Raw genomic sequence first — 26,807 nt, forward strand, 5'->3', positions numbered from 1 at the left:
TACCCTGGAACTTCATACTCAGAGAAGATGGACCTTCCTGCTCCACTTGGCCTGTGCACCTACACAGCATCTGAGGACTCGTGAGTGTGTAATCTGCGTACATGAAACCCTAGTGGTGTGTTCGTGCACACACCTGTGTTTATGAAGCCTTGTGCATCTACTACCCTGACAGCCTATAAAGTGTGTGATAAAGTGTGTGCACCTTTGTGTGGGCGTGTGCTTCACCAGAAGGCATTTAGGTATACCTCCACCCTCCTCCCACCTTCCTTCCCAGCGGGGGCAAGGGAGCCACAGCAGCAGTATCAAGCAAGCTGTTCTGTCCCAGGAACAGACTGCTGCTCGATATGTTTGCTCCTCTGTCCAACACCCATGTGATGAGTCCCTTTCCTGACTCAGGTCTCAAGTCTGCAGACGCCTCTGTCATAAGACTATCAACATTTACTTAGCTCAGCACCTTCCCAGACTGGGAAGCACTTCCTTCCTGAAGGCAAAAGCTGCTAGCTTCTAGTCCCCTGGCCCTTCTTCCTGCTTTCCAGGGCTCCCAGATCTGAACCCCACTGAGTACACCCTTAGGAAACAGGCTTTCATTTCAGGCTTTGTATAAAAACATAATAGTCATAGGAATTTATTAAGTTTAATAATTTTTCTTTTCAAATATCCGCAGAAGGGTGTTGCTCTTCCCCCTCCAGGGGGTGAGGTGTAAGCAAGCCTCCCAGAATCCTGCTCCTCCCACATTTGGTCTAAGCATGCTCAGCCCTGTCCTGACTGGCCTCGGCCTACCATCCCTATGTGGGCAGGGAAGGGAAAGGTGAGACTCTGGGAGGTCTATGTGTCTGCCGCACACACGCTGGGGTATCTATTTCCAGGGTGAAGGCCTGTACCAAGCCATTTATAGCCTTGGAATCAAGAGCTGGCCAGGCGGGAAGGAACAGAGAGCCAGGGCTGTTCTGAGCTGAGCTTCATCAATAAAGAAGAGGTGCCCCCGTGAGTTCCTAATTCCAAGGGTTTCTATCTGCAGCTGTAAAGTGTAAAAGAAAAAAAGTCCTTCCTGGCTAACTTATGCAGCCACCTGAATATCCAATAAATTAAGAATGAATGAGGGTAAAATCAGTCTATCCACTGGTTAAAACATTATGCAAACATTAGAAACATTTACTTTGATTTTTACTATGAGCATATATTACTTTTAAAAATTTAATGATGTAACAGAATGGAAAAGAGCTAATGATTTAATAGTAAGTGAAAAAAGTAGGCCATAAAGGTGTTTAATTACAACTACAAAACACGAAAACCAGTGCCAACCTCTACAAAATGGAGGAAATCAACCAGAATGCTCAATAGTCGTTCACCTCCATTTCCCTAACCTCCTAGCATAGTTAAGTATGCAAGAGTTATCTGTCGTTCTTGAATAAGTACTGGGACTAGAGATGAACTCACTTGTTCTCCAAATTTGCTATATAAAAGATCATGTAACTTTTATAATGAAGAAAAATGAAAGTACATAAAAATAAGACTGATTTCAGGGAATTCCTTGGTGGTCCAGTGACTGGGACTTGGCGCTTTCACTGCCTTGGGCCTGGGTTTGATCCCTGGATGGGGGACCTGGGATCCTGCAGGCTTCGTGCAGCGGCCAAAAAAAAGACTGATTTCAACAATTCAACAACCCACAAACAATTTAGATGGGGGAAGGGGTTTTAACACTGTTCACATCAAATGTCAGATCTATAATAAATTACGGTTATAAACAGGAAAACCAAGTCACTTAGACCAGTGGAATCTGAAGTTACTGGAAAAAAAACCATAAACTCTTCCACGTGGAATGACAGGCTTATCTAAAACACTTCAACGTTTTCGACGACTCTCAAATTTGTAAATAGCTGGGGAGTTGACTGTTTCTTTTTTCACCTTCACCTTCCGAGTTTTATCCTACAAAAGAGTAAAAATTTACCAGTAAATAGTAGGAGAGGTCTGTGTCAAACAGAAAGTTTAATAAACTACCTATTAGAAAGCCCCTAATTCAGCCCGTCTCAATGTTCAAGAGAGACAAAAGCCCTTTGTCCTAAGGCATCCCGGACGCGATGAGTCAAGTTCTCCCCTGGGCATCTATAATGAGGCTGGCCGTGCAGAAGTTCTTGTGAAAATTGAGAAGAAAGGTACTCAAATTATTATTTTGTAGGGCTTCTTCTCTTACGGAACCCCAGTTGAGAAAGGCAGACCAAAATGATCTGCAAAGCTGAAAAATTTGACATTTAGAGGAATGATAATATGAAAGGGGCATCTTATATTCCTTAGCTCTGCTATTTAACTACACAATGTTGTCTATTTTTAAACATCAGTGAGTGACACGCACTGTTTTATTAACCTGTTTAAATGTTACAGATAGCTGCTCATAAGCTATAAAGTTCATATGCCACCCGATCCTACCCTTTGCTGTTCCAAAGCACTGACTAATAAGCAAGCCCCTTATTACCTTCTTAATCAAGGAACATTTCAACACTGTCAGAGGAACAGACACTGGCTCAAACCACTGCCCCTGAGGAGCAGACATTTTCACTGGGGTTGGTTTACACACAGCTGAAATCCAGTCTCAGTTTAGAACTTTACAAAGGAAAAAATAAAATAAAATAAAATGAAGGCCTAAGGCTCTCTCTCCTCACCAGAAGATCTTTGCGAGTCTGAATTTTCTGTGCAATAACAAACAATTTCTTCTCGCGCTCAATCCGCTGTGTCAGGCAGTTATACTGCTTTTGCCTCTCTTTGGCTATTTGCTGCAGAAGAAACACACATTTTCAGTAAAACAATTAACAGGATAAAAATGAGTAAGAAACTGTTTCTTAATCCACTTGGGCCCAAACGCATAAATGGTTTCATCAATTCCCTCCTTACCCCAGAATCAACCTAACAAGAGACTCTGAAGTTGGCCATTTTAGGAACACCACATTCCAGAGCTCCATGGAACCTTGGAGACCTGCCCACGGACACAAGGTTCACCTGGAGCAGAATCAGGACTGCGCCTCGAGCCTCACAGATCCCAGGAATCTTACCACTACTACACTGAGCTGTCTGAGCGTCCCGGTTACCTAATGTGCAGGAATGAACCAGTGCCGGAAAACCCTACACAATGAGTAGAGAAGCAGAGAAGGGCCACCGGGCAGTGTGCTGGTGTCAGAACTGCGGAACTCAGAGAGCAAAGGACTCTGTCAGTGGAAGCTGACCTGAAAATTCTCACTGCTGATGACCCCTCAAAGACCAATGGTCCTTCAATGTGGGGGGATCACAGACCTCTGAGATACTGATGCAAGCTTTGGATTCTTTCTTGACATAAATGTATACATGTATTTGTACAAATTCATACCAACGTATATACCCAGTCACACAAAATTTCAAGGTGGGAAGAAGGTGTTCATAGACTTCCTAAAGCCCATTCATGGATTGCCCACCCCCTCCAAGTTACAGACTAAAAATTCCCTTGCAAGCCACCCACCAGGAGTCTCTTAATAAAAATAATTTTGCTTTAAACAAGACAGTCAAAAGAAACAACACCACTAGACAAAACGGGCAATCCAAACCTTCCCAACTTTTCAAAAGGTAAGATGGTGAACGATTCTACACAGGACTTTGGAACACCAATCTCCTTAGAGACTACTACAATACTTGAGAAGTGTCAGCGACACAGCTAATTGAAAATACAACTACATGACAAAGAGGATTATCACTAGAACACCAGTCAGTCGGCTCCTCGGCTGGAAGTGTTATCTACAGAGGGGAATACTACTGGGCCTCAGATTTAAACAATTCACCAATTCTAGCATAGTCTCACAGCAGTGGTTTCAGACAGCTTTTGTTTTCACTTTATTGCACAGACTGTTGATTTATGGGATTACCCAATATAATCAAACTAATTAGGGGTATTTATATTACTAAAGCAAGTTTAGCTGCCTCTGAGCTAGAGAAGCTGCTGTGAAATTAAACAAAGCTGATGCGGTGTAAATGATTCAAATCAAAACAAAACAGCTGTCTGCTTGAAACACACTGACAGCATTTTTTTAAATGAATCAGTCAGAAGTGAGAGTTCAACTCCAGAAGACTTGGAGAAAAAGCATGTCTTCTGCACAAACCCAGTTACAGTGACGGAAAGCACCATAAGGACAAGTCAATACAAAATTTGGGGTACAAATGCAAAACATGAAAGACCTTTTGATATACATATTCACTGTTAAAGTGAATATGTATATCAAGTATACCAAATCCCTTCATCTTCAGTGTCTCCTCCTTTCTCTGCCTTCTAAAACTATTGGCACCTGTTACAAGCATTGAAAGCACAAAGCCCAGGGTCAGAGATAGGATTCAAATGCAGACCTAGGCAATTCCCTGGCAGTCCAGTGGGTAAGACTCGGTACTTTGCTGGGGCCCAGGTTCAATCCGCGGTCAGGAAACTAAGATCCCGCAAGCCTCGCAGCATGCCCCTCCCCAAAAAAAACCCCAAAACAAATGCAGACCTAAAGGCCAGAATGTAAGCTCCTGACCACTATGCTACACGTCCTCTAATCTTAGAAACTAAGGAACCCTCCTCCACCTCCATTCCCATCACTAAATCCTCCTTCCACTTCTCTAAGAGAACTTAGTAAGTTTTCGAAAAATAATCATCTTAAATGCAGTAGGGAAAAGAAAAAAAAGAACCTAGATTCCCATAAACTCAGACCTGAAGAAAAATGGAGAAAATTACCTTAAGTCGAGTCTGATTGTTAACTCCTTTCACTTTCTCCTTCTGCAAGGTCTCTATCGTAGGTCTGTTAAAGACTCTGTCGACTAGTTCTGGGGCTGTTCGCAGATGAGTTGCAATATCAAACTGTTCGACTAAAAGTCAAGACAATCCTTAAGGCGCTGTCTCTAACACCAAACAACACAGACCAATATGCTACACTGTCCCAGAAACTTTCAAACATTTCATACCTTCCTTTTTGGTGTCAAAAAAAAACACATGCTTCTTCTGTTGCTTCCCCTGGAAATCCAGCAGATGGAGCTCTGATTTCAGTCTTTCAATTTTCTAGGATACAGAATATGGTCTCATTTTATATTGGGTTCTTCTAGGGTATCAGAAATGAATCTGCACAAGTTTAGACCATTCCACATCATTATCACCAGCCAGTAAAGAATTTGCTTCATTCTTTTAAAAGAAAGGACCACTAACATTTATCAAGCACCAACCACATGTCAGGTAGGGGGCTAGCTAGGCACTACACAAAACTCATTTAATCCTTACAACAATCCTATGAGATAGAAATGTGGAAACAGCCCCAGGGAAGTTAATTTGTCCATAATCATGGGGCTAATGAATGGCAGAGCCAGAGTTTAAACCTAAGTCTGTCTCAAACTTGACCTCTTTCCATTCCACCATGCTGACTACTTTTAAGCCATTATCATAATTAAGTGTACTTTAAGATTGGAAATGCCAGAAGAAATCAACTTACAACTCGAGATCAATGGATTTCTATTTCTCTTCTTAACCAACAAAAACATATCAGAATGAAGAGTTTTAGTTGTTACCTTAGCTTCTGCAACCCTTTTCATTTCTATATATTTGACGTCCTGAGTTCTCATCAGTTTCAGCTGTTCTGGAGTTACTTCTTCCTTAGTCTCCTTAATAACATGAACTCCATCCTAAAATCCAAATGTAAAAGATACGTTTCCTATTAGATTAAAATCATTAATAAGTTGTTGGCACAGTTCCTGACTGGAACAAAGACAACCAAAGGCTACATACAACAGCAACACAATGCACCAGGCCCCCAAGACACACATTCAACTCAGCACCTCCAATCACCCTCTCAGAATAGCTCCAGGCATCAGACAACTCCAAACGCATGCTGCTCATGAAGGGGCAGCTTTGCCTTGCATAATGACCAGGAGCACCTGACCAACTGGAGAAGAGCTAAATAAAAGCCCAGTATCCTAGCTATCCATCTCCTCCCTCATCCTTATTTTCCTTGTTGAGTTGGAGCTCAAAACACCAACTGAGGGACTGCCTGGGCAGTCCAGTGGTTAAGACTCTGTGCTTCTACTGCAGGGGGCATGGGTTCAATCCCTGGTTACGGTACTAAGATCCCACATGCCATACAGCATTGCAGGGAAAAAAAAAAAACCAACTGATCCATTAGGCACCCACCTGGAGTTTAACCCGAGTCATTTTATAGTAGAATTCATCTGGATTTTTTTCAAGAGCCTTCTTCCGGAGAGCTCTAAGGTATTTTTGCTTTTTCCGGTAGTCACTGAAAAGCAGGTTAAACAAGGTTCATGGTAAAAAAGAAAAAAAAAAAAAAAAAAAACCCACAACAAGCAAACTTTACAAGCATCTAATGATACATACAAAATGAAACTCAAAAACACCAAAGGAGTGACTACATTCGACCCACACTCCAATGTCACACTCCAATGTCAGATGTTGAGCTCATCTCTTTGTGGGTCCTCTCCTATCCCTGTTCTACCTGAAATTAACAGTCCCCATTTCACTTAAGTTTTACTGCCATCTACATCATTACAGGGAGAGACCCAACACAGCACAGATTACAACTCCTCAGATGGGGCTCTGATGCAAGCTTGGGCACCAAGTGACCAAATAAGATTCAGAAACTACACATTGTAATACAGCATAGTGACTAGAATCGTGGACTCTGGAGCCAGACTGTCTGGGTTCAAATCTTGGCTCCACCACTTCTGGCTGAGTAATCTTGGATAAGTTAGTTAACCACTCTGCATCCCAATTTAATCTGTGAAATGGGTGTGATAATAATAGTATCCCCAAAGATTGCTGGAATAAATGCATGTAAAAATGGTAACTCTCTTAGAACACTGCCTGGCCTAATAACAGCACTCAGTTATTATTATTTGCCTGAAAAACTCTGGGACCCACAGCAACCCACTTAATCCATCACCAGCTGCTCCGGGGGCATAAAAAGGACCTCAGCTGACATTCATGGCTAACAAATAATTATAAAATGTTTTGTAAATAAAGTGCTAAAGCAGAAGAATAGGGATAATTGTTTTATAAAATGTTTTCCAAGTTCATTATCACCCACACTCAGTCCCACGAATCCATCTTTCACATGTCTTCATTCCACACCACACATGGTGATGTAAGAGACTCAACAACTGGAATGTTAGATTCTATCTTGAACTTCAAGAAAAGAGAGAGAAAAAAGATTCAGCTTTTAGCTCAAACACCAAGGCAGAAGCAAACCAAAGCCACTCTGAGAAAACGATCTGGAACAACATAATGCAAAAAATTCTCAATGCAATTACAGTTAAATAAATAACGCTCTGCCTAAACAAAGAGAGAAGTTTAGGGTCGCAGAACAGTATCTGACAGGCTGCCAGAGCTTTGGCCATTTCATCAATGGCAGGAAATCATCCCCTGCTGGACACTCAAGCAATTCAGCTGTAGTACAGGGAGGCTGTAAGCTGTTCTGGCAGCACTGCTCCCAGAAAGAATGTACTCACTCTGCACGAAGTTTGTAATCTTTCTTTTTCTCCAGCAGGCCCAGATGTTTTCGAAAGCTGGGCTAGAAGACAAAAGGAAAAAAAAAGTGCTTAGTTTCCTCAGCAAACACATACCCGAATCAACAGGACACCTGACAGGAACAAGAATCTCTGGAGCGTTCAGTAAATCCGTGTCCTGGCAGCCAATGTGCTATCCTATTCCCTCCCCTCCCCCAACCGGGCACTGCCCAAGGATGAGAGGCCATGCAGGTGCCAGAGAGGTCACAAGTACTGCCATAGTAGGCTTCTTGGCCTATTAAGGACAGAGAAAGGCAACAATGACTCGGCACTAAGAAAGCAGTTGCCAGTTGTACTAAAATTACTACAGACTTAATCCAAGGGTTTATAAAATACTATGAAGGGAAAACATAGTAACAGGAAAGCAACTGTGGTTAAGAGAGCTAAATTTAGAGTCTGAAGAACTGGGTTCAAATCCAAGCTTTACCTCTTAACAATCTGTGACTCTGGGCACTTCACTTAACAGCTCTGAGCTCCTGTTTCCTAGCTATAAAATAAGAACAATAAGACCTACTTCTCACAACTATCCTGAGGATTTAATGAGCCTCTGTAAGTGGTATCTGCCCGCACACAGCCTGGCACATAGCAGGTGCCCAGCATATGTGTACTGTTATTATTCTAATTTCAGTACTAAGCATGAGAGAAAACCAAGTATGACAGAAAATACTTCCTCTGATATAGAACTTGGATAGCATGAAGGTACAAGGATTAAATCTTGGTATTATCTTTCTACAAGCTATCACTACTTGAGCACTTAACCTACGGCAAAGTCAGTGCTAGATGCTTTTGCCTACATCATCATAATAGGCCACATTTATTAAGAATTACCGTTACATTTTGGGCAAATTTGAAAATATAAAATTAAGAAAGAAAAGAAAATCACTATAAAGAATTTGTATGGGGACTTCCTGGTGGCACAGTGGTTGAGAATCCACCTGCCAATGCAGGGGACACGCGTTTGATCCCTGGTCCGGGAAGATCCCACATGCCTCAGGGCAACTAAGCCCATGCACCACAACTACTAAGCCTGCGCTCTAGAGCCCGCGAGCAACAACTATTGAGCCCACGTGCCTAGAGCCCGTGCTCCGCAACAAGAGAATCCACCACAATGAGAAGCCCCCCGCATCGCAACAAAGAGTAGCCCTCACTCACTGCAACTAGAGAAAGCCTACGTGCAGCAATGAAGACCCTACACTTCCAAAAATTTTTTTTAATTAAAATAAAAGAATTTGTATGTACTTTTACATTGCTTTGTAAAATCTAGGCATTTTGACATTCCCAGAAGGTTAAAAAAAAAAATTACTGTTCTCTTGTTAGGATGAGTATGTAACATGAGTAAATAAAATTTTTATCAAGGTGAAAAAAGAAAGAAATACTGTTACAAAGCAATCTTCTATGCTCATTACACATGTCATTTATCCCCAGACAATCATGGAAAGTGGATAAAGCAGGCACTACTGTTATCCCAATTTTCCAAAAAGGGAATGAGGTTTAGAGAACAACTTGCCCAAGAACACAGACAGAACTAGTAAGTGGCAAAGCTAGAACTAGACCTATTCTATCTGAGGCCACAGTCTGCTCTTCCCCACCCTCCTACACTGCACCCTCTTCCACTTTGAATATTCTCGATGTTTGAGGCAGTACATAAACTTCTCTACTGTTTAAACTTGTATAATAACTTGAGTGGAATTTTTATTTCTTTATTTATTTACTTGTTGGATGCACTGGGTCTTCGTCGCTGCACGTGGGCTTTCTCTAGTTGCGGCGAGTGGGGGCTACTCTTCGTTGTGGCGCGTGGGCTTCTCATTGCAGTGGCTTCTCTTATTGTGATGCATGGGCTCTAGGTGCGCGGGCTTCGGTAGTTGTGGCACACAGGCTCAGTAGTTGTGGCTCGTAGGCTCTAGAGTGCAGGCTCAGTAGTTGTGGCACACGGGCTTAGTTGCTCCATTGGCATGTGGGATCTTCCCGGACCAGGGCTCGAACCCATGTCCCCTGCCTTGGCAGGCGGATTCTTAACCACTGCACCACCAGGGAAGTCCTTGGGTGGGATTTTTAATAGTCTCCTCTCTCATCCTCTATCCCTGAAGTGATGCAAGAAATAACTCAATATTTAAAATAATACCCAAGCCCTCTCTTGATCATTATTTTAATTATAGCAGACAAAGAGAAGTTAACAAAGAATAGAGAAAGAAAACTCAAGGGTCAAAAGAGCAACAAAGTGAGGCAGAAATCTTGAAATCTGTCATGTCCACTTGAATGTACACCTGCCAGGAGGAAGCCTGGCATTGAATCTGAAATAGTTCACGTAATTACCCCCTCCATAACAAGTATCTTCCAGAGTTCCCCCAATGCCTCAGTGAGGACCTATAAGATAAAGTCCAAACTTTACCCAATTAGGGAGTGCTCTCATCAATGTGTTTACCAACCTTTCCAGCATGGCCTCCTCCTCACCTCTCCCACAAAGACCCTCTACTTCCACTCAGACATGGCCATGTCATGCTCTTTGCCTCTGTCTTCTCTATGAATCCAAATCAACTACCCACAACTGTGCCTTTGAACACACTATTCAACCTCTTTTAAGCATCAGATTCCTTATTTGTATTGATACAAATGAGGATAACATCTGCCTCACAGGAATGCTGCAGGATTATACAAGATAATCCTTGTACAGCATGTTGGGCTGTACCTAGCATACAGTCAGTACTCAAAAAGTGAGTTATGGGACTTCCCTCGTGGCACAGTGGTTAAGAATCCGCCTGCCAATGCAAGGGACATGGGTTCAAGCCTTGGTTCAGGAAGATCCCACGTGCCGCGGAGCAACTAAGCCCGTGGGCCACAACTACTGAGCCTGCGCTCTAGAGCCCACGAGCCACAACTATTGAAGCCTGTGCGCCTAGAGCCCGTGCTCCGAAACAAGAGATGCCACCATAAAGAGAAGCCCGCGCAACACAATGAAGAGTAGCCCCTGCTCGCCGCAACTAGAGAAAGCCCGCGCTCAGCAACGAAGACCCAACACAGCCAAAAATAAATAAAATAAATTTTTTTAAAAAAGTGACAGTTATTATCATTGCCTTCCAAGTCCAACAAGTTTCACTGTGATGCTTTCTCTCATCATCTCTCCTCTTTCCACTCATGTTCCTTATTGAGCATTTTTGTTTGTTTTTTAATTTGGGGGTTTTTTTTCCCCTCATTGGGCATTTTTTTATGCATCTCTTATAAAGTTGCTTCTTTATTCAACTTTTAGTAGCCTCTGGATTCAAAACACTTGGTCTGATCCCTGGCTTTGCTGATTGCCACCTATAGCTGTATGTCTTTGGGCAAATTATTTAACCTATCTGAGCCTCAGCTCCCCCATCTGCAAATGTAAGAAAATAATAGTACCTACTTCCACACACTCTTGAGAGATAAATGAGATAAGGGTAAAGCATTTTGCACTTTGTCTGGCTCTGGCACACAGCAAGCACTTCTAGCTGTTATTATTTTTAGATAGATCCACACAGGGGTCCAAACAAGGTGGCAAATTATCGATACACTACTCCCAGCACACCACTGAGCATACAGCAAGTGCACAATAAATGTCTGATAAATGCTATTAAGCAGGAAGACTGAACTGTGGTTGGGAGGCCTTAGTTCCATCCCATCCATCAGTGACACAGCTTTAGACACATCCTTCTCTTTCTCTTCCCCATCTGTAAAATGAAATTGCACCAGACATCCCTAAGGGCCTTTCTGGATCAGATATTGTGTGACTCCTGAGAACAGAAGAATAAATTGATTCTGCATATATTAAATGAATTTCCACTCAACCTCTCCACACAGACACACCCTCCACAGAAGTCCTGCAATTGTTTATTCGGTCTGAATTTGGTGTTTGTGACTGGGCAAGTCAATTCTGTTCTTTGGACCTCAGTTTCCTCATCTGTATAATGGGATTGGAAAATACCAATATTATATGGTGAGACGTAAACAAAAAGCGTACGTGGCAGATCTTCATGGACCTCAAAGCCCAGGCATGATGATGATAGCACATTAATTAACACCAATCTCTTCGGGATCAGCCCGCATACACAACGGACAGAGCTGAGCATCTTTAGATGTGGATTCCAGTTCCAGCGGAGACACGTATTGGCTGTGTGAATTTTGACCTCAACTTCCCCAGAGAAGATCAAGCACTTTACACACAGTATCTCATTTAACTACTTTAATGAAACCTTGCAAGATAGCTTTGATTATCTCCCAGGAATAGGGACAGTTGTGCTCTCCTAGCTAGAAGGACCATCCCCTCCTCCCCGGACCGCGAGGGTCCGCCCCAGCCACGCCTGCGTTGTCAGCATATATTTGCATGTATTTACAAGCAACACCTCCGCACAGAAAAGGCCAGAACCCGCAGCTGGGTGGGTGGGGGGGGGGGGGTAGGGCCGGGGCGAAAATAGCACATGGGGCCACCGGCCAGCGTTCGTGGGGCCTGTGCGGTCCTACCTGGCTTCGCTCTCGGTGTTCCCGCTGCCGCGACTTAGCCGCTTTCCGAAAAGCCGCCGCCATGTCTGCTCAGTCCTGGAAAAGCTCAGTAGACAACGCCAGTTCCACACCGCCTTGTCCACTGACCCTACCGGATATAGGCCAAGCCGCCAGAGGTTTAGAACCGCCCCCTTCCTTTCTACAGCCTATCCAGCGCCTGCTTTTCCGGAAATACGTCATCGAGCAAAATGCGCCCACCCCAGGGTGCTTCTGGGAAGTGTAGTTCTCTAGGTCTAGCCTCGTGACTCTACAACAGACAGTTTTTATTCGCCAGAACCTGTCCACGTGTACTGTGAGTACGCCTTCTTGATCCGCTCCGTTGGCACCTGGGAGCACCATGGCTGGCACTGCCCTTGGGCTGAGCTGGGCCTGGAGTGTGCGCATGTGCAGTCAACTACAGCTCTGCTCCGTTTGCCGTGTTTATGCGGTGTATTTGTATACACTGCTAGGTATAAGATAGGTAACTATTTTAGAACTGACTGTATAGCACAGGAAACTCTACTCAATGCTCTGTGGTGACCTAAATGGGAAGGAAATTCAAAAAATAGGGGATATATGTATATGTATAGCTAATTCACCTTGCTGTATAGAAGAAACTAACACAATATTGTAAAGCAACTGTACTCCAATTAAAAATAATAATAATTGTTTTAAAAATAGGGCTTCCCTGGTGGCACAGTGGTGGAGAGTCCGTCTGTCGATGCGGGGGACACGGGTTCGTGCCTCGGTCCGGGAAGATCCCACATGCCGCAGAGTGGCTAGGCCCGTGAGCCATGGCCGCTGAGCCTGCGCGTCCGGAGCCTGTGCTTCGCAACGGGAGAGGCCACAACAGTGAGAGGCCTGAGTACCAAAAAAAAAAAAAAAAAAAAAAGAAGAAGAAGAAGCTAGGGGCCCTGTGAATTTTCTGGTGTACCGGAAAGAGCACTCTATAGAGAGACAAGCATCCTTAAAACCATGTCTGGCTCTGCCATGTAGTGGCTGTGTGACTTTTGACAGGTCGCTTTGATACCGACCAGGGTTCCTGGCCTTCCCCAATCAATAGAAATTGACTAGAGGCCAGATAAGAAATTCAGGCAAGGCTTTATTGGGGCCCCTGCAGCTGCAGGAGGGAGCAAAAACAAGTAACAGGTTCCCTTGCTTGCTCCCGGAACGGTGGGCGTGGCAAGCTGGTTCCTTATATGGCGTGAGGGTAGGGGTGTGTCCAGCGGGGTCAGGCCAGAGGGTTGGCTTAGGTGTGTTCTGCCCACGCCTTTGTGGTGTTGAGTGCAGGGGGCATGCTCAGTACCCTGCTTTTGCTCCCGACACCCGTTTTTTTTGTTTTGTTTTGTTTTTCTCTGTATGAAGGCCTCTCACTGTTGTGGCCTCTCCCGTTGCGGAGCACAGGCTCCGGACGCACAGGCTCAGCGGCCATGGCTCACGGGCCTAGCCGCTCCGCAGCATGTGGGACCTTCCCAGACCGGGGCACGAACCCGTGTCCCCTGCATCGACAGGCGGACTCTCAACCACTGTGCCGCCAGGGAAGCCCCCGACACCCGTTTTTTGCTCCTGACTCTTCAGAAGTGGCAGTTGGGGGGGTTTTTTTTGGTCTTTTTGTATCTTTTGGTCCAGAATTTGCCCCAGTCGCACATGCTTGCAGTTACTTGGCTTTAATGAGCATCATTTCTCTCATCCATAAAACAAGGATAATAACAGCATGCACTGCTCTCCTCATAGAGCCGTCAAGGGGCTCATAGTTGAATGGAGGAGTTACATCATGGCATTAGTTGTAAAGTGCTAAGTCCCTCACACCGTCAAAGTGTGGCTGACAGAATGCGTGTCAGAGGCAGTACAATGTAATGATTAGGACCATAAACCATGGAGGTGTGTTCTGATCCTAACTGTTACCAGCCAAGACAAAGTTAGCTTCACTAAACCTTAGTCTCCCATGTGTAAAATGGAGGTAATAATACTATACCTACAGGATTGTTGTGAGGATTAAATGAAATAATATGTTTAAAGTCCTTAATACTGTGTTCACGCATCTGCAAGTTCATGATCAATTAGAGCTATTATTGTTATTATTAGTATTACTAAACCTACCTGTAAGGATTGAGAAAGGGTTGAGCACAGCAGAACATTCCAGAGGCATTTGGCTTCTTTTCCACCACGTGAAGCTAAACTTCAGCAAGTTCTGTAACTGCACCCATTTCTCATGACAGTGCTCATCTCTCCAGCTGAGGAGCTCTGGAGAAATCCTCTCCTCAGTCCCTGGAGGTGTGAATCCAGTCGGCCAGTGAGCGTGTAAAAGCTGAAAGTAGCTGAGATCTGCTATGTGAAAAGTTTTTTCCTGCCTCTGAGTCTGAGCCTTGCCCAGCTAAGGCCACATGCATTAGCAAAATTCCATCTTATTTGTTACTTAACCACTGAAAGACAAGGCCCTTCATGATCTGGCCCATGCCCACCTTTCCAGCCTCATCTCAATTAAGAAGCCCAGACATCAGGCAGAGTGACCAGGTAGCAGCCCTAGTAGCTCCTGCCACTTCCCCTGAAGAAGGCATTGAGTGGCAGGGATACCCAGGAGAAGGCAGCTCTGCACACTGGAAGTGGGGGTGGGCCTTCAAGTCAGCCCCAGATTTGAATTGCACGTCCACCACCTATCAGCTTGTGATTTAGGGCCACCTTGTCAAACTCTCTGAGCCCCGTGTACTACTCTGTAAAATAGTGATAGTAATAATAACCACCTCATGTGGCTTTTCTAAGAACTGAAGGAAGTAATGACTGCCCCTTAGCACGGTGCCCTGCGTGTAGTTGGCATTTAAGCATAGGTTAGTTCTCCCTCTACTCTTCCTCCCCCATGCTCTGTAGCAGTCACTCATTTTACGCTCTGCACCCACAGACCGACTGCCAGGCTTGGGGTCACTAGGCAAGTGTTTCTGGGCAATCTGAAAGAGGGTGTCTGCTCAGCTAGGAGGCCTGCACGGGCTGTAGGCAGCGCAACGAGTAAGAGTGAGCAATACAGCAGAGAAGGAAGGGAGTTTTCTCACTGGGGGGAGGAGAGCTTGTGGTTACAAGCATCAGAGGGTGATTCAGCACCCAGAGGAAACCATGAGAGTCTTGTCAGTCGTCAGTCACCCAGGGCCTCCTTTTGTAAACCCTTCCAAGGTGAGAGAACAGCTGGGAGACCCTGAACAAGATAAGGAAGGAAGGGGTGGGGTGGGGGGGCCTCCAGGGTGAGGGAAGGAACAACCAGATCCCACTCACCCAAGGCCAGTCAGCCAGTGCTCAGGCTCTGCTTCTAGCCCTGGTCAGACACACCTGTTCCCTGAGAGGGGGGAGGACTGATGGGGAACAGGAACAGGGAGTCCATGAGGCTGATCCCTAGACCTCCCTGGGGCACGTCCACCTGGGTCAACGGAAATTAGAGCACGCAGGGAAATGTGAGCCTACTAGGGAGCTGGAAATGGGGAGGGGAAAGGATACAGCCCCTGCCCTACACCAGTCTCCCTCTCTCAGGCTGGGCCAAGTCAAAAGTCTCCTAACTTTTCTGGGCCTCCAGGCTCCAAGTCCAAGAAGCAGAATCTTAACACTTGACCAGGAAAGAGAGTATTGGAGTGGAAGGAGTGTCCCCCATGTTGAAAACCTACTGTGTGCTTTCATCCAATCCTCACAAGAGTGCTGTGACACAGGGAGTCCCCCACTCTGAACAGATGACAGACTGAGGCTTCAAGAGGTTAAATGACTACAGAGGCAACAGAGCCTAATGATTAAGCCCTTTTTTTGGCATAAGGAGCTTTGACATTTGACTGTCTGGATTTGAATCCAGGCTTTTCTATTGTTAGCTGTGTCACCCTTGGCAGGTTACTTACTCTCTCTGTGCCTCCATGTTCTCATCCTTAAATCAAGGATAAAAATACATATTTCACAAAGCTGTTGGAAATCAAGTGCATTAATATATGTAAAGTGCTTAGGCAGGGACTGGTGCAAAGTAAGAACTCAGGAAATATTGGCTCTTATTCAGGCTGCTCATCGGAGATTCAAGCCGTGAGTAAAACCAGAGACCCCCAATCACTTTGCTGTACAGCAGAATTAACACAACATTGTAAATCAACTGTACTTCAGTTAGAAAAAAAAAGAGACCCCCCCCCCCAATCCTACGTTTGATCCAGCACCTTCCTTACTCACTCATAACTCCTCCCTTTCTGAAAGATGCTCACCTTTGCCCTCTCCTCACCCCAGAGCAAACCCCTTCTTGCCATCTCCTCCAACCAGGCAGTCTTCCCTGCACTCCCCTGGGCTAGGAGTCTCCTACACCTGCAAGGCAAATTCCAGAGCAAGACCCACCCATGGGCTGGCTGTGCCCTCCCTGGGCTCCAGATAGCATGTGCCTGTGGTCCAATCTGGGGTGTGGGAGTCCAAATGGAAGCAGTGTCCATCATTCATTCATTCATCAGATATTTATTACGTGCCAGACATTGGAGTAGGTACTGAGAATGCAGTGGTGAACCAGAAGTACGCAGTCCCTGCCCTCATGGCACTTACAGTTTAGGCATCAGGAACAACAATAATAAGGAATTAGTTGATTTTGAAAGGAAACCTGGCCTCAAGTGTGACGTGGGACCCAGGAAGGTAGGCGTGTGATTCAGAAGTGGGAGAGGAGTGTACTCAGCAGCCCCAGCCTGGGAGGGAATGAGTCTCTGCTCTGAGAGCTTGGCTGGACCCAGCCTGCGGAATGGCCGAGCCTCTGTGGGCACCTGAGTCTCTACTCTAGACTCTGAGGAGGTTATTTCCAGGGTTGGTTTGCCGTCTCTTGTTTTGCTACCAGCACAGCAGAGCCTCCTCCTCCCTCCCCCACCCTTCCAGATCGAGGCTATTTATTCCTAGTGACAAGCCTGAGGATCCCCAGGGGGCGGGGGGGTGGGCCTCAAGGACCCGGAGGGGCCCTGTGTCCCTGGCAGACGCCAGTCCTCCCGCCCGGGGAAGGGCCCAGGGAGGAAGCCAGAAGGTTGGAAACTGTAGAGGTCGGGGAGGAGGACTTCCCTCCACCGCCCCGGCAGCGCCCCATCCTTGCACACTCCTCACAACCATTCCTGAGAAGCTCAAAAATCATGGGGCCAAGGATTAGGGTCTCCCCTAGGCCTCAAAGGTCAAAACTGTTCCTGGGCACTGTGGAGACCAAGGGAGGATTTCTCTGTCCCACGAGGCAGCTGGAAGTGAGGAGGTGGTTACTTCCGTTTTCACTCCTCAAAGCTGTGAAATAAAGCCCTTTGAAGGTCAAGGCCCTATAGAGGGGGTCCTTAAACTTCACTCCTTGTTTCCAGAGAACACCTTCGTTCCCACTGACAGGGCCGCAACAGCAGGGTCAAAACCACCCCCTCCTCCAGGCTGGAATAAGTCCTCTTTTACAAATTAGGGCTGAGTGTGATCCCTGGGGGTAAACTGCGAGGGGGCGGGGACACGAAAAGGGCATGAGGACTCTCTGGGTCCCCAAATGGACCTTGGTCGGCTGCCTTCTGTATCCCTTGCCTGAGACTGAATACAGCTGGCCGCTGGGGACTGGGGTGGGGGGAAGTAAGGAGAGTGGGGAAAGAGAGGGAGGACAGCAAAAGCTGCAGGGAGGGGACAGGGGCGGGGTCCTGGCCGCCCACGAAGGTTGGTAGAGCCAGGTTAGGCCCGGCGGGCCCAGGGGGGCTGGGGCAGGCTCCAGCCTAAAAGGGAGGTGGGGGCGGGGTCTGGCCCCCAGCCTCCGGGACAAGGGCCGGGGGCGGGATCCGCACCCCGCGAGCAGGGGAGGCCGGGGGCGGGGTCCGGGCGGGGCGGGCCCCCGCGCTCACTTCCTCGGGGAGGGCTTGGGGCCGCGCTCCCACTCGCCCACACAGTCCGTGCGCCGCCGGCAGCCTCGCCGGCAGCTAGCTTGGTCCCGCTCGGCCCGGCCCGCAGGTAGGAGGCGCCGAGGGACGCGGCCCCGGCTGCCCGCCACCCCCCACCCCTCCCCGCCCCACGCGAGCGCCGCGCCCCGCTCCCGCAGCCTGCCTCGAGGTGAGCTCCCCGCCGAGCCCGGCTCCCCATCCCGGCTCCCGGCCCCCGCCCTCTGGCGGGAAACGAGAGGCGGCCAGCCGGGGGTTAAGGGCAGCCGCGGCCCCCGCCGCCTGCCCCCGCCTGGGTCCGGTCGCGGGCGCAGGGAACACGCTTGGAGCCGGTGGCGCGTGGGCGCCGAGCCCCGGGGGGCGCCCCCGGAACCGTACCACTCCGGGCGCTGCAACGCCAGTGAGGTGGGGCAGGGGGCCAATTTTGAAATGGAAAGACGAGAGTCGAGAGAGACCGGGAGGGTTCGAGAAACCGGCTTCCAGAACGCCCGGTGGAGCAGGAGACCGAGACAAGACAGGAGCGGCGAGCTTAGAGAAGGAGGCTGCGGAGATACCCGAAACAGGGACAGAGACTTGGGCGTAGAGTCACCGGGAGGCAGACCCGAGGCATAGGGTCCGACCCAGGTTTTGTGGAGTGGAGCATTTTAGGAAAAAGCATGCAGTGACCCCAGACGTGTTGTCAGCCTTTTCCAGGGCCTTGGAGGGTTCTGGGCAAATGAGGGGCCCCGAAGCTTAAGCTTCATTAGCCTTGTGGTAAACCAGCCTCTGAGAGGCCTAGAAAGACATCCAGAGACTGGAGACGGACACACTCAGGCATACAGAGACGCTAAGAGATAGAGAAGGGCTGTGGGTAGGGACCAAGACATCCCACCCTTTAGAGACCCTTGAGATGCCAAGACTTGGGCAGACAGTGGTAGAAATCCACAGAGGCTACCGTGGGGAGATAGAGACACAGAGACACGGAAACATACAGACAGCTGCTGAAGTGTACAAACACAGACGTGCTGAGTGGAGAAGAGCTAGACGCCAAGAGACAGATGTCACGGAGGGGCAGTGACAGTTTTCAAGACAGACCCCGCGGGACTCGGGCCTGAAAGATTGGGAAGGGAGGATGTGGGGAAACAGAAACACTGGGCCAGCTGAGCCCCCGTGAGGCAGAGGACCTGAGACATGAGACAGTAAGACTTGAAGGAGCCCTACACACTCTCCGAGACAGCCCCAACTTATTTTTAAACTCAAATCTCGGACACGCTGCTTCAGCCCTGGGGGACCCGGGGTGAGTGAACTGTTCGTCTTCTGTCCCCAGAGCAGCTGCTGGATCCTGCTTCCAACTCCCTTCTCCCACACCGCTCTGACTCCCAGGACCCATGGTGGGGGCGGGGACAAGAGTGGAGAGTTTGGGGTGGATGCCTGGTAGCAGGGGTGAAGGTATGGGGAGTTTGCTTTCTCCCCTCAAGTCCCTGTCAACTCTTGGAAGCTGGGGGAGGGGTCTGTTCTGATCCTGAGTCACAGCTGTGGGACCTGGCCAGGGTCCTCCTGGACAGTGGGGGGTGGAGGGGGGCGAAGGGGTTGAGCGGTTGGCATGGGTACTTGGAAAGACTTCTGGGTGTCTTCCAGTCACAGGGCTGGTGGCTGGGGAGAAGAGCCAGGCTCTTGTACTAGTGATATCATCCAGCATCTCCTGTCCCCCTGCTCTTAAACGCTGACCACCCTGTCCACCACCATTTCTAGGGAAACGGCAAAGGGCTCCAGGCTAGGAGGCAGGGGACCCGGGCTCTCTAATACCTGAGTGACTTTGGGCATGCCCCTGCCCTGTCCCTGGCCTCTGTGCTTAGCTGTAAAATGAGGATGATACCCTATCCTGCCTGCCCTTTGTGCGATCTGATAGATGGTGGGTGGGTGGGAATGCGCTTTGTGAGAGGCAAAGCAGCATGCAGGTGTGTACACCTGTGTACCTGTGTTGGGGGTTTCAGAGTTATGCTCAGTGGAGTCAGACTGGCCCCACTGGTCTCAGTGAGCCCCACGGCCTGGGCCTCTTCAGCTCCCTCAGCAGAACTAGGGGGTTCCCTTTTTGTTCTCTCCCTGGGCCCCCGCTGAGAATGTCAAGGTCAAGTCCCAGGCTAGCCCCCTGACCCAGGCCTGGCTGAGAAACTGTTGACCGACCCCCGTATGAGTGAGGGGCTAATAATAAAACACTAAGAGCTACCATTTACTGACTACTTAGTATCTCCCAGGTGCTTTCCAAGTATCATCACATTTAAGCCTGGCAACAACCCTAGGAGGTAGGAGGTAGTATTAGATGGGGAAGCAGGCTCCGGGAGCTTAAGTGACTTGCCCAAGATCACCCAGGTTTATATTTCACAGCTCAAGCCTCTATACATCACGTGCCACGGCCATTTATCCAGCCATTTTGAGCTGCAGGAGGTTCATGGGGAGGGGTCAGATGTGTGTGTCTGGGTCAGGTGTAGGCGGGTGTGTGTGTTGGGGGCAGCGGCTGACTGAGCACTCTCCCCCCAACCCCCCTACCAGCCATGAAGGAATACAGGACTGGCTCCTTTTAGTCCCCCAGTCCTGCGGTGGGTGGGGGGGGGCAGACAAAGGGCAGAGACAGGTGGGTCTTTTTTTTTTTTTTTTTTTTTTTTTTTTTAAGTGGGATCCTCCCAGACCGGGGCGCGAACCCGCGTCCCCTGCATCGGCAGGCGGACTCCCAACCACTGCGCCACCAGGGAAGCCCCCAGGTGGGTCTTGATAGTGCCCTTCACTCTGTCCTCACCAGAACCCAGCTGGACAGACTAGGGGATTCTGGGAAAGAAACAGAAGCCACGCCCATACCCTATTTGGGGTGCCCCTGTCTCAGAGTGGTGACTGCCTCCCAGTGGGCAGACCTAGGGCTAGTTTGGACCTGGGAAGGTGACAGAGCTGTTGGGGGCCAAGCCAGGAAGGAAGGAAGGGCCCAGGGCACGTGTGGACAGATGCATGGCCACACTCTACCTGTGTGGCCCCCGCTGCCCAGTGGTTCACAACCCAGGCAACCCTCAGATGTTGGGCCAGAGGAAACCCAGGCCTGAATGGCAGGGAGCGGACTGAGGTGGAGGGATACCTTCCACCCTCCAGCATAGCCCACAGCCCAGAAGTCCCGGCTCTGAAGACCCCAGCTCCTGGTGGCCTCATGCCCTGGCCTGGGGTATGAACTGAGTGTCCTCCCATCGTACAGAAGGGCAGCTGTGGGTTCATGAGCCACCCCTTCAGAAGAGCCAGGCCCCCTAGGCTTGGGGCGTCTGCTGGCGCCTGGAGTCTGAACTTCAAACCAGAGCCACGCTTGTTGGCTAGAATTTCCTGCGGGGGGGTGGCTGAGAAAAGGAGGGCTTTTCCTTCAGCTTGAGCCAGGCCAGGCTCTGGGGACTGCCTGTTACTGGGGTCTAATGTGGAGGAGTGTGTTGGTGGGTTCCTCTGTACTCCTGGGGCTCATCTGCAGCTGTGAGAACATCCCCTTCCTAGGGTCCAAGTGGTTCCTCTCCACCCACCCCGCGATCCCAGTCCTCAGAGAGCAGGCTTCATGATGGAGGAGACTGAGGGTGGGGAGCTCTGGATTTGGGGCTAGAGACTGGAATCAGGGGCAGCAGAAGGGACTGGGAACCCCACTTCCTAACCCTCCCTACTCCCCAAGCTCCTGCTGCAGAGGCAGCTGTGTGGATGACCTCATCCCACAAACATGCTTTGTTCCTGAGAAAATGGAAAGTGTCTGAGGTTTGGTGGGGGGCTGGGTGTCTGCAGCAACAGCACTCAGGGCTCCCCCTTGCCTGACTCCCCACCGTAGGGGGGCCTGATTGGAGAGGAAATGTCTTCAGTGGCTCCCACTCTCTCGCCCTTCACTTCCCCGGCCCCAAACCCTTAAAAATGCTGGGGAGAGGCTGTCTCTCCCAGAGGCAGGGAGAGGGAAATAATGACCCAGGAGATGGAAAGATTCTGGGGCTTTGCCAGACACTGCCAGGAGTGATGACCCGCAGGAGACAGCAGGAGGCACACTGCATAATCTCCAGTTCCCCTCTCCGTCCCCAAGCATCTCATTTCCCTTTTTTCCTCCCCTGTGGCTGGCAAAACCTGACATCTGGCCATCTGTGCTGCCACAGCTGCTGCAGATGTTGCAGGCCCAGGCTGCCCAGGCTGGTATGACCAGAGACCCAGCGGGAGGTGGAGGGGGTGAGGGCAGAGGGTCCAGCTGGGGAAGCTTGGCTGTGTCCAGCTTGCAGGATTTCCTTCCTGCTTAAACCTAGGCTGAGTCTCTGAAGTCCTTGTTGCTGGATTCTCCTGGGAGGGGAGGCCCAATGTGATTTCTCCCATCAGCCTCCTCCACCTCCACCATTCACTGGCCCAGCATCCTTCTTACATTCCGCTGTTTCCTGGTTGGGGTTTGGGGGGTGGGGTGCGAACAGCGCCATTCTCATCCCTAAGCTCCCCACTCCAGAGCTCTGGGTATACACCTAGGGTCCCTTCCTGGGAGTCAGGAGAGGGTGAGAGTGCTGTTCATATGGGACAGGGTGGGGTGGCTCCGTGTCCTTGCTCTTACCCCCTTGGGGACAGTAGGGACAGTGGAGGCTAAACTCAGGCTAAATGCAGGGGCAGGAAATGAGTCACTGACCCAGGAAAAGCCCCCTCCCCCCAGTTCTGCCAGGGCCAAGATAAGAAAAGAACTTCTGCTTCCTGGTTTTTTCCTGACCCCCTCTCATCCCCAACGTTAAATACAGAAATAAACATGCAGGACTCTTTGTGTTCCCAGAAACACCCATTCCCCACCACCACCTGCTCTGACCTGGCATTTCCTATGCCTAGTTCTTGCTCTTTTTTAAATGCAATGGGCTAAGCCACAGCCCCTCTGGGTGACCCCTGCCCCACCTTGTCTCCCTAACAGGGCTCACGCACAGCCACCATGAGCGAGGCCTTTGACTGTGCAAAATGCAGCGAGTCCCTGTACGGGCGCAAATACATCCAGACAGAAAACGGACCCTACTGTGTGCCCTGCTATGACAACACCTTCGCCAACACGTGCGCTGAGTGCCAGCAGCTTATTGGGCACGACTCGAGGGTAAGGACTGGACCACACTGGGAAGGGAGTGGGTAGAGGCTGGCAGGAGGGGGCGAAGGTGCCAGTGCCCCCGCTGTGCCCCACACAGGAGCTGTTCTACGAAGACCGCCACTTCCACGAGGGTTGCTTCCGCTGCTGCCGCTGCCAGCGCTCCCTGGCCGACGAGCCCTTCACCTGCCAGGACAGCGAGCTGCTCTGTAACGGCTGCTACTGCAGTGCCTTCTCCTCACAGTGCTCCGCCTGCGGGGAGACTGTCATGCCCGGTGTGTTCCCGGGGGCTCCCAGGGCCTCGTTGTGTGTGGGACTGGCATGCCTGACATCTGTGTAGGGTTCTTGTAAGGGACTGGCATGCCTGATACAACATGGAGGCTTGGTAAAGACCTGCACACGCAGCACGTTCCTGGAAATTTCCTGTGTGCAGGATCTGTCGTGCTCATTTGCTCTTGGGAGCTTAGCACGCACAGGGACTGACACGCTTGATACACACCTGGGGGCTTAGCATGTTTGGCACACATAGGAGCTACGAGTGTGCTGAGACTGTCAGTGTTTGTTGCGTTGGGGCTTGGTGTGTGTGTGCCAAGACATATAAATAAAGGGCTTAACATGTATGGCAACCTGCATGGCTAATAGAACGTGAGGATTTAGAACACGTGGAGATTGGCATGATTAGGGTATGCCAGGGATTATTATGTTCTGAATCTATCACGTCTGGGGCAGAACTCTGTGTGGGCAGGGACTTGCTTGCCTCGTATATGGGGTCTTTGTGTGTGTGCTCACACTATCACATCTGGTATATAAGCGCTTAGCATATACTGAGTCATCGTGTCTGTGACCTGGAGGCCTGGCGTATGCTGAGATCGTCATAATTCTGGTACATGTGGGGACTTCACCTATGCCAAACCCTCAGGTCTAGTTTATGGGGGCCTAGCACGTGCTTAGCCAGCATATCCAGTGTTGGGGGGAGGTGGTTAGCATGTGCAATAGATGTGGTGGGGATCCAGCTGCAAATGCATGGACACCACCCTGTAGGCTGTGGGAGCAGCGGGGACCCTCCTCGGGGGGGGGGTGTTGGCAGAGGGTGGCGCTCAGGAGCTCGGGACTCAGCCTCTGAGTGGGACCCCTGTTCCCCACAGGATCCCGGAAGCTGGAGTACGGAGGCCAGACATGGCATGAGCACTGCTTCCTGTGCAGCAGCTGTGAGCAGCCGCTGGGCTCCCGCTCCTTTGTGCCCGACAAGGGTGCCCACTACTGCGTGCCCTGCTATGAGAACAAGTTTGCTCCTCGCTGTGCCCGCTGCAGCAAGGTGGGGGCTGGGCCGGCGGGGCGGGGGTACCGAGCTTCACTGAACACAGGGGTGGGGTGAGCAAGGCTCTGTCGTGGGGTAGGAATCCCCACTTCCCCCGCTGACAGACGCCACCCCACAGACACTGACGCAGGGTGGCGTGACATACCGTGACCAGCCCTGGCATCGGGAATGCCTGGTCTGCACTGGCTGCCAGACACCCCTGGCAGGACAGCAGTTCACCTCCCGAGATGACGATCCCTACTGTGTGGCCTGTTTTGGAGAACTCTTTGCACCCAAGTGCAGCAGCTGCAAGCGCCCCATCACAGGTGGGATAAAGGGTCAAAGAACAGAGTGGGTAGAGTGTAGGCAAGGGAATGGGACCTGGTACTGGGTGAGGCCGAGGGACAGGACCACCCTCCAGGTCGCAGAGCTAACCTCCAGCCTCCCTCCAGGACTCGGTGAAGGCAAGTATGTGTCCTTCGAAGACCGCCACTGGCACCACAGCTGCTTCTCCTGCGCCCGATGCTCCACCTCCCTGGTGGGCCAGGGCTTCGTGCCGGACGGAGACCAAGTGGTGTGCCAGGGCTGCAGCCAGGCAGGGCCCTGAGCCAGGGCTCCTGGGCCCAGGCCCTCCCAAACCAGGGCTCCAGGACTAAGGCTCCTTTTCCAAACCACCTCTGGGACCCAGCCCCTCCCCAAATTGGGGCTACCCCTGGGCTCCAGGATTCAGCCTCCCCACTCCGACATCCCCAATTTGGTACTTCTTGACCCAGGGCCCCTAAACTTGGGCTCTTACGGAGCCTCCATCATTCAAATCCCCTCCCCAAGCTTGAACTCCAGAACTCAGTCCTCTCCCCTATGGTCCGGCTTCCCAGACAAAGCCCTCTCCCTAAATCAGGGCTCCAGGACCCCAGCCCCCTTCAATCTAGACTTCTCCCCTGAAGACTTTAGGTCTCCTGTGGGTGCCTGAGAAGTCCTCAGAAGTGGACTATACTCAGGCTTGACACTCCCCACCCCCATCCCACCGCTATTCCCAGGGATGGGGCTGTCTGGGCAGTGCATCAGGGGTTCACTGATTAGGGGGTCCTAGGGTACAGGGTTTTTGCCCAGCCCTTGTTGTCAAGTGTTTTCTCGTTTCATTTCATTTCAGCTCCATTTTGCCCAGAGATGGGCCTAGGGGTGGGTTTGGCTCACCCCCCTTTCAGATTCTGCAATAAAGCAGTATGAGGAAGCGAAGGCCTCTGTGTGTTTATCTGGGGGTGGAGGGGCAGGGAGGATTCCTTCGCACACCACGGGACTCGGAGGCTCTTCCCGACCTCGACCTCCTCCATGCAGGGCAGAGGAGGAAGCTGCCAGGCGGGGTGGGAAATCTCTCCCGAGAAAGGGGATCCCCGCGGCCGCTACTGTCCCTCTCAGGCTTAGCTGGCTTCCCCCCTGCTGGCAAAGGGCTTTTTCCTCCGAGTGGGGAAGGGAGGGGTTTGGGGGAGGTTCCGGACGCGAGCTGGGCGGGCCGACGGCGTTGGGTTCTCCGTCGGGTACAAATTGCCCCCCTCCCTTACCATCCCTCCCCAAACCCCGCCGAGCACCGGGTGCGGATACCCAATCTGGGCCCAGACCCTCAGCCCCCTTCCCCCTCTTCCCGAGGATTAGCGGAGGCGGCCCGGGATCCGCTCGCGGCCGCACGTTTTTTGCCAAAAAAGGCAAGGATGCAGCTGCACGCGCCGCGGGAACATCTGGATCCGATTCCCGGCATGAATGGGTCATGGCCCCGCCTCCCCATGATTCAAGGGCGGGGGCGGGAATGTGCGAGGGGGGCTATCCCCCAAAATGGGGAGATGGGGCGGAGCGCTGCTCCCCTCTCCCGGCGTCCGACGCCCCTGCCCCTGCGCTCTCGGCGGCCTGCGGTCTGGGCTCCGCGGTACAGACCGTCGGAGCCCGACTCGTGCGCACTGGCTGTGGCGCAGGCTCAGGCGCTCACGTACCGCCAGCAGCCTTCCCCGGTGGGGGCCCGTGCGCGGGGCGGGCGGACCCTCGGCGCCCTGTGGGGGAGGGGCCCTCCGGTCCGGGAGAACCGCGTGATTATATGTATCTCAAAAGAAATCCTCCCAGAAATCCTATGGGGCGGGCGTTTTTCCATTTCACGGAGGTGGAGACTCCACTTGGTAGTTCCCCAAAGTCACATAGGTAGATCCACACTGCCTCCCCGGCCCAATTCGAATCCTAAACTTTCTGAAGCCGTGGCTGACATTTTCTACAAACCTTTACGAATGCCCACCATGTGTGCTTATAATTAATGATTGTATGTTGACATTTTTTGGCTCTTTCTTCCACCAGCCTCTGAGGATTGGGCTCACGCCTGCCTTGCTCACCCCTCCACTCTCAGCTTCAGGCACTTACTACATGTTCAATAAATACCTGCTGAGGAAGAGTAGTCCAAGCATAGAAAACAGCTAGTGCAAAGGCCTGGAGGCCTGAAAAAACATATGGTGTGCTTTGGGGAAGCAGCAAGTAATTTCATTCGGAG

At 50.4% G+C, this 26,807-nt stretch overlaps 2 protein-coding genes across 5 annotated transcripts; one reads left to right on the top strand and one right to left on the bottom strand.

Annotated features, from left to right (window-relative positions):
* Positions 1-595: 595 nt before the first annotated feature.
* On the bottom strand, positions 596-12,250 carry UTP11 (UTP11 small subunit processome component). The gene is made up of 8 exons (XM_059081548.2): positions 12,034-12,250; positions 7,498-7,559; positions 6,167-6,269; positions 5,548-5,661; positions 4,954-5,047; positions 4,727-4,857; positions 2,658-2,768; positions 596-1,926 (listed from the first exon to the last, which is right to left on the bottom strand). The coding sequence occupies exons 1-8, from the start codon at positions 12,094-12,096 to the stop codon at positions 1,843-1,845; spliced, it is 762 nt and encodes a 253-aa protein (XP_058937531.1). The 5' UTR covers positions 12,097-12,250; the 3' UTR covers positions 596-1,842.
* On the top strand, positions 11,907-25,514 carry FHL3 (four and a half LIM domains 3). Of its 4 annotated transcripts, XM_067011154.1 has the most exons (7): positions 17,906-17,988; positions 20,566-20,653; positions 22,825-22,998; positions 23,087-23,261; positions 24,132-24,301; positions 24,423-24,609; positions 24,736-25,514. In XM_067011154.1, exons 3-7 carry the CDS (start codon positions 22,843-22,845, stop codon positions 24,888-24,890), a joined length of 843 nt encoding a protein of 280 aa, XP_066867255.1. In that variant the 5' UTR covers positions 17,906-17,988; positions 20,566-20,653; positions 22,825-22,842; the 3' UTR covers positions 24,891-25,514. The 4 variants fall into 4 exon arrangements, with proteins under 4 accessions (XP_066867250.1, XP_058937446.1, XP_058937455.1 ...); XM_067011149.1 differs by lacking the exons at positions 17,906-17,988; positions 20,566-20,653 and adding an exon at positions 11,907-12,364; XM_059081463.2 differs by lacking the exon at positions 20,566-20,653 and having other exon boundaries at positions 17,830-17,988.
* Positions 25,515-26,807: the final 1,293 nt, after the last annotated feature.

Source organism: Kogia breviceps, chromosome 1 (assembly GCF_026419965.1).
Source record: "Kogia breviceps isolate mKogBre1 chromosome 1, mKogBre1 haplotype 1, whole genome shotgun sequence".
NCBI lineage: Eukaryota > Metazoa > Chordata > Mammalia > Artiodactyla > Physeteridae > Kogia > Kogia breviceps.

Bases quoted from the DNA above. Each gene is read 5' to 3' on its own strand.
- FHL3 (XM_067011149.1), top strand. From the start codon at position 22,843: ATGAGCGAGGCCTTTGACTGTGCAAAATGCAGCGAGTCCCTGTACGGG. The intron at 22,999-23,086 runs GTAAGGACTGGA...TGCCCCACACAG, and splicing joins TTATTGGGCACGACTCGAGG to GAGCTGTTCTACGAAGACCG. The intron at 24,302-24,422 runs GTGGGGGCTGGG...GCCACCCCACAG, and splicing joins GCTGTGCCCGCTGCAGCAAG to ACACTGACGCAGGGTGGCGT.
- UTP11 (XM_059081548.2), bottom strand. From the start codon at position 12,096: ATGGCGGCGGCTTTTCGGAAAGCGGCTAAGTCGCGGCAGCGGGAACAC. The intron at 7,560-12,033 runs GTAGGACCGCAC...TTTGTCTTCTAG, and splicing joins AACACCGAGAGCGAAGCCAG to CCCAGCTTTCGAAAACATCT. The intron at 5,048-5,547 runs GTAACAACTAAA...TCTGTATCCTAG, and splicing joins AAAGGGTTGCAGAAGCTAAG to AAAATTGAAAGACTGAAATC.